This window comes from Myotis brandtii, unplaced genomic scaffold (genome assembly GCF_000412655.1).
Source record: "Myotis brandtii unplaced genomic scaffold, ASM41265v1 scaffold115, whole genome shotgun sequence".
In the NCBI taxonomy this organism is placed as follows: Eukaryota; Metazoa; Chordata; class Mammalia; order Chiroptera; family Vespertilionidae; genus Myotis; species Myotis brandtii.
In genome coordinates, this window is record NW_005353967.1 from 17,594,950 (window position 1) to 17,606,227 (window position 11,278).

At 41.4% G+C, this 11,278-nt stretch overlaps 1 protein-coding gene across 1 annotated transcript in view; it reads left to right on the plus strand.

Annotated features, from left to right (window-relative positions):
- SV2C (synaptic vesicle glycoprotein 2C) overlaps positions 1 to 11,278 on the plus strand; it is a 155,094-nt gene that overhangs the window by 69,935 nt on the left and 73,881 nt on the right. Inside the window, exon 4 of the mRNA XM_005858047.2 lies at positions 7,905 to 8,056. Within this exon, the coding sequence (XP_005858109.1) occupies positions 7,905 to 8,056 (152 nt within the window). The remainder of the gene's footprint in view (positions 1 to 7,904; positions 8,057 to 11,278) is intronic.

Genomic DNA, 11,278 nt, shown 5'->3' on the forward strand with positions numbered 1-11,278 from the left:
GGTGCACTGGCGGGGGGGGGGGGGGCCTGCCCCCTCTCACAATCTGGGAGCCCTCAGGGGATATCCTACAGACGGCTTAGGCTCCCCCTGGGGTTCGGGCCTAAGCTGCAGTCTGGCCTCCCTCTGAGGGAGGCAACTGGGCTGATCAGGGGAAGGCACCACCCCCATCACCCCCCTGCTGTTGCCACTGCCGGCAGCAGCGGCTGTGAGGCCTAAGCCCTGGGCCTCGCAGCCACTGTGGCTTTGTTTGGATGGACGTCCGGAAGACGTCCACCCTAATTAGCATGTTACCCTTTTATTAGTATAGATAGTTGGCATACAATATTATATTGGTTATACACAGTGTGGCAAAATAAATTATTTTCCAGTTGTTTATATGGAAAATAATACAATAATTAATAAAAATGCAAGAATAAACTCCATATTTCATGTACTTTCAACTGTAAACCTATTTTTGCCCCACCTGTATTTCAGGTGTACAATATAGTGACTCAACATTTTTATACCTTACATCATGATCACCATGCTTATTCTAATAACTGAGTGACTTGAGTTACTAGTAATCATCTGTTACCACACACATTTATCATAATATTATTGACTGTATTTCCCTTTCTCATTTCACCCTCCCCCCCTAACTTCTCCCTTCTGGTAGCCATCCCTTAGGTCTCCCCCTAACTTCTCCCTTCTGGTAGCCATCCCTTTGGTCTCTATGAGTCTGTTTTTGTTTTGTTTTGTTTGTTCATTTGTTTTGTTTTATTGTTAGATTCCACATATAAGTGAAACCATATAGTATTTGTCTTTCTCTGCCTTACTTATTTCACTTAGCATAATACCCTGTAGATCATCCATGTTGTCACAAGTGGCAAGATTTTTTTCTTTTTTAATGCTGCATAATATTCCACTGTGTATACACACACACACACACACACACACACACACACACACACACACTATCTTCTTTATCAATTCACCTGTCGATGGTAGCTCTAGAGTTCCTCCGTAGCTCTAGAGTTCATCTGGACACCCTGTCTCTGAATTGCTGGGTGGTCTCAGCCAAGTCTCTTTTTTTCTCTAATTCCACTCCAGTTTACCTCAAAAAACACTTCAGCACCTGCTCTACCCCTGAAACCATGCTGGGTCTTTCATGGATGTAGGTGAGCCCAGGCCCCGCGAAAGACCCTGGGAGTTCTCTTTTGTGTTCTTGGTAGCACTTATTGATGCCTTAAAATATTTGCTTTTTATGTGTTTATTTTCCTCTTCCCCCAGCATGTGAATTCCAAGAGGATAGGGATTGACAAGACAAGTGTGTCTGCTCTTTAACTGCTTAGTTGTCCAAAGTGGATGCGGTTGCTTTAAAGGATGGAGTCAAAGCAGTGGACTGCACAGACCTATCTGGAGGTTGCACCTAGAAGTGAAATAGATAGGAAGTGAAATAGATACTAGTTCTTACTTCATCTGTATAAGCAGAAGAGTTCTAGTCAAGTGAACAAAGTTTAACTTGTATAATAAAAACAGAGAGTTCAATTACAAGAGTTGAGCCAGTTTATAGATGAAGAAAGAACCCCTTGGATGAAAGATCCCGGGTCCCCTTGAGGAAAGATCCTGGTATATTACTGAAAATTTATACTGTTAATCTTTCTCTCAGCCTTCCTCAAGATACCTACAGCCTTTTACCAGGATAATTGTGCATGAGGGAAAAGAAAATAATCAGACTTTTCAGGACTTATTACTGGGCACTGCTTCTGAACTGACACTCCAGGAGACCTAAATTGTTACTGTGGCCTGGCCAGTGTGGCTCAGTGGTTGAGCATTGACCTATGAACCAGGAGGTCACAGTTCAATTCCCAGTCAGGGCATATGCCCAGGTTCCAGGTTCAATTCCCAGTGTGGGGTGTGCAGGAGGCAGCCGATCAATGATTCTTTCTCATCATTGATGTTTCTCTCTCTCTCTCTCCCTTTCCCTTCCTCTCTGAAATAATAAAAATACATTTTTTTAAAAGTCAGGGTAAGGATTTATGGAAGACAGATAATCAATGGAGTTTTAGCTCAGGTTCATGTCAAAGTGGGTTCAGCGGGTCCCTGAATCCATCCTGTGGTTATTTCCCAGGTCCCATTCTATCACAACTGACAGAATCTTCACATTGGTACAGCACTTGTCTACTGGTTCCATACACTGGGAATCTCAGAGGAGGAGGAGAATTTCTGGGTCACAGTCTACTCTAACCATCCAGTAATGGAACCAGGAATCCCCCAGCTAGGACTTAAGTTGCAGTTAAGTTCTTTTGAACTAGCAACTCTGTGGGTCCTAAAATCTAAGGTTAAGATGCCTTCATGTTGATTTTATTGAAAACACTGTAGGTTGTTCTATCTTATTTTATTGTTGAAACATCATTTGCAGCACTAGGTTATATTCCTGTTTCTGCATATAAGGAGACGGGAAGGAGCTCTGGTTTTAGCCTGATGACTATCAGGGCTTATGGTTTCATTGCCTCTAACTGTGCTTTCTGCTTAATTTACCACACCAAGTCATGAATATATCTTCTTAGTAGCATAAATATGTCCAGCTGCTATATTCTGTGCGACTTTCAATATTTATTCAGTGCCAAGAATAAATTTCCTGCCAGGGACAACAGTGTTTTTGCGGGAATGAGGAATTAAGGCATCACCAATTATTCAGCTGTCTCTCACTTTCCTAAGTGAATCTCACTCCAGGGAACAGACACTTCCTTCTCCTCTTTTGTTACAGAAAATTAGAAAGATGGAAAATGGAATTGACACCATTGATTCATTTTCATTTGCCCAGGATTAAATTATTTGCTTCCAGTCACTGTTAATTATGGGAATGATAATGCTTCAGATGCTGGGCGATGTCCAGGTTGGGAGCTGCTCACTGAGGGCCTGGAGCTGCTGAGCATGAAGGTCAGGAGAAAAATATAATAACAACAGGAAGTAAGATGCAACTCCAATGTGTCTGTCTATCATAAGTGAATGGATAGTCACTTCTCCCTCTGCACACAGAGCCTCACAAATGCATACTTCATAGCTCTTGGCAATGTCCATCCACTAGCTAGCTATATTGTTATAATAACCAGAACGCCTTTATTTTGTAGAAATGATCACCATTAACTGGAGTTCTTCAAAGTATTCTATATCTAGCATCTCATTTATGTCCACAACATTTTTAAATAATTAGGAATGCAAAAATATTATGCCTTTTTAAAAATATATATTTTTATTGATTTCAGAAAAGAAAGAAGAGGGAGAGAGAGATTGAAACATCAATGATAAGAATCATTGATCTGCTGCCTCCTGCACACCCGCTACTGGGGACTGAGCCCGCAACCCAGGCATGGGCTCTTGACCACAATTGAAACTGGGACCCTTCAGTCCCCAGGCCAACGCTCTATTCACTGAGCCAGACCAGCCAGGGCATACCTTTTTTTAAATTAGAAAATTGAGGCACAGATAGATTGACTTCCAAATGTTCAGTAGATCCCCACCCAGGTCTTCTGCATCTTAGTCTAATTCTAAGCTATCAGATTTTCCTTCAAAAGTAGTCTTTCTTGCCCTAACCGGTTTGGCTCAGTGGATAGAGTGTCAGCCTGCGGACTCAAGGGTCCCGGGTTCAATTCCGGTCAAGGGCATGTACCTTGGTTGCGGGCACATCCCCAGTGGGGAGTGTGCAGGAGGCAGCTGATCGATGTTTCTCTCTCACTGATGTTTCTAACTCTCTATCCCTCTCCCTTTCTCCCTGTAAAAAATCAATAAAATATATATTTTTTTAAAAGTAGTCTTTCTTTTAAGATATGTTTTACTTCCTTATCATATTGGAAAAATACAAACCCATTAAAAATTTTTCAAAACTTACATATTGCTCACCCTGTGAGAAATGCTGTGTTAAGCACTTTATAAATATTGCCTCATTTAAACCTAATGGCGACCCTAGGAGGAAGGTACTATTTATTCTACCAACGTTATAGATGAGAAAATTGAGGCACAGAGAGGTTAAGTAGCTGTCCAAGGTAAGTGGTGTCATTGTAGCCAATCAGTCTGGTTCCAGAGCTCATGTTCATAACCACCAGACTGTGCTATCTCAGATTCAATGAGCAGTGTCTCTGATTTCATAGGACACAATGCTCAATATATGATAGGCACTAAATAAACGTTTTTGAACAGACCAGTTCAGGAAGATTTCTGATTTAAAGAATCAAAATGGAAAGAACTCCCCCAATATGGAAGAAGAGGCAACAGACTAAACTAGCTTTAATCTAAAAATAATCATAAACCCAAACTGTAAACAGAGGGTCAGTGTTTTCTTAGGCCTGTGTTGTCTGACAGGCCACATGTAGCAGCCAAGTACTTGAAATGTGGCCAAATTAGGATATACGGTAATTGCAAAATGCATAGCACTAAGTTTCAGAAACTTAGCACATATAAAAGAACACAAAATATTTCATTAATTAATAATTTTATATTGATCACATGTCAAAATGATAATATCTGGACATATTGGGTTAAATGAATATATGTAAAAAATTAACTTAATCTGATTTCTGCTGTATTTTAATATCTTTTCTAGAAAATTAAAAAACTATATGTGGTTCATGTGGTATTTCTATTGGAAAACATTGTCTTAGACAATGACTTCTATGAGAATTTCCAACATAAAGTTGATCTTTTGGACACACTTTATTTTCCTGTATATCCTTTCGTAAAGGTGCTGTTGATCTCAAGAGAGAAGTAACAGAGCAAAAGTTCTTTTAGACTCACAACCTGTAATTGTGAAAAATTAGCCATATGCACTCTTTAGAATTGGCCCTGTGAGCTCCTTGAGAGCAAGAACTTGTGATCTTCAAGCCTATACTCCCAGCACCTGGTGATGTGCCTGGCTGAGTATGGCTGGGTTAGTGGGTGGATGGGGAGATGATAGATGGATGGATAAATGGTGGATGGGGGGGGGAGGGGAGGGGGGGGGGGGGGGGGGGGGGGGGTGAGTAGAGGAAGGAATGAGTAGATATATACAGGCTGGAAAAGTCTGCATATTTTTATCATCATTTCTTATAGTTCATCATAATGATCATCTCTATTCATGACACTATTTAGGTGCTGTAGAAATGAATGCATTCTTCCAGCTCTCTCAATAGGTAGATTAATTTTTTTCCAGGCAGCATTAGAATTCTGATCTATGACCATACCTATTCTCCCAGTGGTACCAGGTCTGCTGCTGTTGACGCATAGACTTCTGTAAGTTTGGGGGCTTAGGGCACCAATCTGATAGCAAACTGAAGCTACGCTTTCTTAGAAACACAATTGTGTCAATTTAATTATTCATTTACATCTCAATCTTTTTAAAGTAATCACTTTCTACCAATTATTCTATTCATAGTTTATATAATATTGAACAATAGCAACTGCCCATATTAAAGACTATTATTCTGTAAACGGTGGCTTTGGAGATTGAGGACGAAAGCTATCCAAACCACCCATCAGTTTAGCACTGCCACTGGGCCTAGGAGATTCCCACTCTTGATGTGCTGAGTGGTTTAGTTACTATTAAATGTTCTCCTGTTTCTATCTTGATTACTCGCAATAGCCATATGGCTTCTAGTCAATATAGCAAGCTCATTTTCTGTGCAAACCCAGCTCATTCAGAGCCCGTTAGATCTCTGTTCTTTCATCTAAGCCTCTGAACAACCTCCTCTGTGATAGCCTATTTGCTTTCATGAAGAAGTCGCTGAAAAGCCCATCCTTGGGGCTGCTGCTTTTAACTATTATTTCTGTGTCCAATTTAAAACATAATTAATTGCTTCTGAATTGCTGTGCAACTTGCCTGTGTCTTCCTTCCTCTTTTGTTGATTCTGAGTAAGGATTAAAAGGGTGTTTTTCATGCAAATTATCTGTAACTGTGATTTCCGCATAGGCAACATCATTCACTATTCTTCTTATAAACCCATACTACTGTCTAGAGAGCTCTTGGTGGATTTTGCCCTCTGTGTTTCACCTGTATGAACCTGTGACTTTACAACAGTTATTCTTCCTTATTCATGTTCTCCCTTAATGCCCGTTTCCCAATGGAAACGGGAAGTGGAAGATTGAGGTAAGGGGCTGTTTAGAAATCACATGGTGAAATAAGTTAGAATGAAATTATTCTGTTACAGGCTCACTGGAGAATGAAAGCAGAGCAGAATTACTCAGTAGAATCCCTCCTCGGGACAGGAAGTCATCAGACATCCCATAATTTCTCCCCTAAGATGTCACACTTCAAGCCATTTTAAGTACAATTATTTTTATCTGCAACCTCCCTCTTCCATTGCAGAAGCCCGAATTCCCACCCATCTCAATAGCCAGCATAAGTCAGTGTGATGAGGGACAGGGACAAACAGTCCATCCCTAAGCTGCCATCGGAGCTGGAGGTGTGGCTGTGAAGTGTACAGGCCTTAGGACCACCAGGCTCCCAGTTTTTCCTCATGGTTTGTGCACAGTGATATTGGTCGTTCTCCTTCCTCTTGCCGTGATAAACTGATTGAACTTACATGCCTCATTCTCCTGACAGAGGAGAAATCCTGTCTGTAAAGCTGATAACTCCCTTTGCCTTACACAGTATCCCACTCATGAATTTGTCTTAAATTACTGAGGAAAATCTGTGTTTCATGATATTCACCAGATGCCTAGTATTGAGTCAAATACAGAACGTTTGAGGAACTTGTATGTGTCTATGTGCATGCTCATATGTAGAATGGGTGGGAGAGGGCTCCCAACTCATTCTAGGAATGTTTTGCTTTTGTTTACTGATTTCAGATAGGAAGGGAGAGGGAGAGAGAGAGAAAGAACATCAATGATGAGAGAGAATCATTGATTGGCTGCCTTCTGCATGCCCCATACTGGGGATTGAGCATGTGCCCTGACTGGGAATTGAACCGTGGTTCATAGTAGATGCTTAACCACTGAACCACGCCAGCTGGGCAGGAATATGTTTTAATACAGTTTTATTTAGTTTCTTTATATTCCTATAATTAAAGTTGTACAAACCTAAAATTAATATTATTAGGGAATAATCCCAATTCTGAAATGCCAGATATCAATGTTCTATTTCATTGTGTCAATTCAACTATTTGGAAGCCACCTATGTGGAATGTGGATTTTCATTATTTCCTCTGTGCCTCCTATTGCCAAGGATAATTGAGATTTGACCCTTTTGACAGCTAATGAAATAGACTTAATATCCAATTCTGAGAAAATTCCTTCATAAGCACCCTGATCTAATTGCTTCATCATTGTAAACATAAATTATGTAAACGACACATAAGCATTCTGATGGGGAATGGAATAGTAATAGTTAACATCATAGCACACTGTAATGTTTTTCTCGCCTAAAGGATATCACAGTTAAGACAAGGAGCAATGTTTTCCCCAAAAGAGATGACCAGCTCACAATAAGAAATGTGAATGCTTGGGTTGTTTTATAGGTCTCTGAATCTGAAGGACTTTGCAAAGGATTTACATAGATTCCCTCCCTCATTTTCAGACTCATTCATCCACTGATATTGGAGTTCCTTGCTGTCTGTCTTACAAACATTGAGATACATCCATGCAAAAATAATCTCTCGAAAAAAGAGGCATTGAATCAAAACCAGCTGGATTGCTCATATGCCCTTATAAGTTGGTAATTTCTTTTATGCAACATGATTTGTTTAAAACTAATAGGCGAGTCTACAGCCTTCCACTTGCCATCTTAGTCACCCTGGAGTACATTGAGAGATAATAAAACTATATTACATAGAAGTTATAATATTAAAGTTATAAAGTGATAAAAAGTATACATTCTCTGATATGCTGGGATAGAGAGCATGTGTTGCTTTGGTTCGGCCCTGACTTCCCATATTCTCTGTATCTCTTGGCAGGATTGGAGGAGCCATTCCCATCGTGTTCTCCTACTTTGCGGAAGTGCTGGCCCGAGAGAAGCGGGGTGAGCATCTGAGCTGGCTCTGCATGTTCTGGATGATCGGCGGCATCTACGCCTCTGCCATGGCCTGGGCCATCATCCCGCACTACGGTAAGAGGCTGGCCTCGCACAGCCAGTGGTCACCTTGTTTTAAATCGGCCTCCATTCCCATCCCTTTTTTTTCTTCTACTTGCTGGTTTGAGAACAGCACTGTCTTCATCATGTTTCTCCCTGTTGCAATGTCTAAGCTTTTCCCCCATACAGAGATCTGTACAAGGTAAGACTGTGCCAATGGGTGTCTAGGGATATGATTGCATTTTGCTATGTGCTATCAACTCTGGGGTCCCTGCCCATGTGGATGGGAGAGGATGCACAGAGCATAATCAGCATATAAGGCAACATGAGGTTTGGGGACTGTCATATACACCAGGCACACACAAATGCCTTTATTTTGATCCCTTCTGGGCCTAGTCCAAAGCTCAGCCCCCGTCAGCCCCACCTCTTCTGGCAGCTCAGAACCAGGATGGCAGCAGGGAGGATCCCGTCTTGTTGTGGGCTGTCAGTTTGCAGAACCTAAGAGGTAACTCTACTGTCCTTGCTCTGCAGATCCCCTCCTCAGTTTCTCCTAAGTGCTTACTGCTCCTGCCACATCGGCAGACTTAAAGGTTTCATGTTTCTGAGCAGAACTTTCCTACTCATAGGCCACAAACTCCCAAACAGCGCAATTCAGAGAGAAGTTAACATTATCCAGGAACCAAATTTAATCTATAAGGAAAGGGATGGGGAGATGTTCTGGTTGTGTGTGCGTGCGTGTGTGTGTGTGTGTGTGTGTGTGTGTGTGTGTGTACAAACAGGCTCAAGTTTGCAAAATATGAATACTGTATAAATTAGAACCACATGTGACTCAAAAACTCATTCTTTGTTCTGTCTAAAATCTAATCAATCTGAAATTAGATTTCAAAAATCCACTCTTTTACTCATTTTCTATTTTCCTGCCTTTTTTTTTAGAACAGAGGAATTTTTCATTATAGAGCGTAGTTCTGTTAGGGAACAACCTTAAGTGAATCCAAGTTCTTGTAAAATCAAAGACAAGACAGACTTTAGTATTCTGAGGCAGTGTCATTTGTTTTACTATACCGAGTTACAAAATTCTTGTTGTTGCACTCTTTCTTTTAATAACCTAAAATGTTGCATGCAAACTGCAATTATATTTTGCAAGAAGAACAATACATAAGGAATTGGGTACTTGGCCTGAAGAGAACTTGTCTTTGCCAAACATTTGAGTGTGGGGTGCCAAGCTCAAGGGATGGGCACATCCTTTTAAGACTGTTCACTTCTGGGCCAGAGATGCCCTCATACAGGCAGTTCCCCACATCCATCATCAGGCTCATCTTCTACCACCACGTGAGGAATTAAAGGTGTTTCTCCTCATTCATCTGGAACATTCCGTCGTAGAGCTGCATCTGACTCCCACCCAACTCTGCAGGCTGTTGTGAATGGAAAAGCCACTTCTCTGTCATGTAAGGAACTGCAGCTATGTATAGGAGCCAAAGAGGAGGTGCAGAGCCTGGGCCTAGTCCAGCTGTACCAGCATTGCTCCCAGAGCCACTGCTAGTCCATATGCAGCCTTTGTGCAAGTTAAAATAAGGTGCATCGCTCAGGTGGACACAGTTGCAGTCCCACAGGGCACCCCCTGGCGGCTGCACTCCTTCTGAGCCAGCCTTGTCCTGTGTCTCGGCCTCTGGTGACAGACAGCACAGCTCCTTGACTGTGGCCACACGTTCTCCGGAGAAGCTTGGCTCTGGGTTTATTGCTGTCGCCTCCCTCATCCTCCCTTCCCATCACATCTCAGAATTTCTCCTGCTGGCCTTCCTGAACTCAGAGCTCAGAGTGGCTTCTGCCTATTTCCACCAGGCCTGGGCGTGGTTGCTCTTGTTTTGTTTGTTTGTTTGTTTTTGTTTTTCACTAGGCCTTCATTCCTCAGGCTCCTGCCTTTTACATATCCCTGCCCAGGAACTGTAGGGGGCTCCAGATTTCATCTCTGGCCTTGCCAATTATCAATCAGTGGCTGACCCACAGATATTTAGCATGATCTCCACCTTTCTATTTCTCAAGTACACATAAGATATTTTTGTTTATAGCTAACAGGGCAGCTTCATCCATATATAACTGGAAAAGGGAGCTTGTGGATCATAAACAATGCATGAAAAGTTATAAAAACAATCACAGTACAACAAAATTAAATGTATCTGAGGTACCATTAATTTCTATGTTGAAGGAACCTTGAAAAACAATGACCTGGTGAAGAAATCAGTAACAGTATTAGAGATTTTGTATGGCCAGAAGTGTGGCAAAAACAGCAAATTATTACAATCAATACAGTATGTATGTTAGAATCAACAGAGAAGATTTCTTAAATGCCCATGCTTTCATTGTTAATACTCTTGCAACTTGAAGAGTTTTAATTTTTTCAAAATAAAAGAGTTTTAAGTTTAAAAATCCTGCGCTGAGGCCTCTGGATGATGATGTTCTGTAACTTGATGTGGGGGGTGGGGAGGGGTGGAGTTTCAGATTTGTGCACATCACTGCATGGATGTTATGCTTTTTCATGAACACTTTTTTTTAGTGGTGAAGCTAAGATTTTTTCTCTGAATATATATATAAATTCAGAGAGAGGAAGGGAGAGGAAAAAAGAGATAGAAACATCAATGATAAGAGAGAATCATCGATGGGCTGCCTCCTGCACGTCCCCTACTGGGGATCAAGCCAGCAACCTAGGCATGTGCCCTGACCAAGAATCTAGGCGTGACCTCCTGGTTCATAGGTCAACACTCAACCACTGAGCCACTGGCTGGGCTGCTTTTATTCTTTTTAATTAAAAAAATTTTAATTACATTTGACATTCAATATTATATTAGCTTCAGGTTTACAGCATAGTGGTTAGACATTAACATAACTTATAAAGTGATCCCCCAATAAGTGTAGTACCCACCTGGCACCACACATAGTTATTACAATATTACTGACTACATTCCCTATGCTGTACTTTTCATCCCCATGACTATTCTATAACTACCAATTTGTATTTCTTAATCCCTTCACCTTTTTTACCCAGTCCTCCCCATCCCTCTCCCATCTGGCAATCCCTCTCCCCTCAGTTTGTTCTGTGTATCTATGAGTTTGTTGTTGTTTTTTTTTAACTTTTAAATAAATGTTTACCACTTCCGCCACCCCCTGAAAACACCCATGCTACCTACCGAGTTTCTGATCAACTGGATCAGATTCTCTGAGCTGGGACAGTGAGGGTTCTTCCATGCAGCGTGCAGCCTGGTT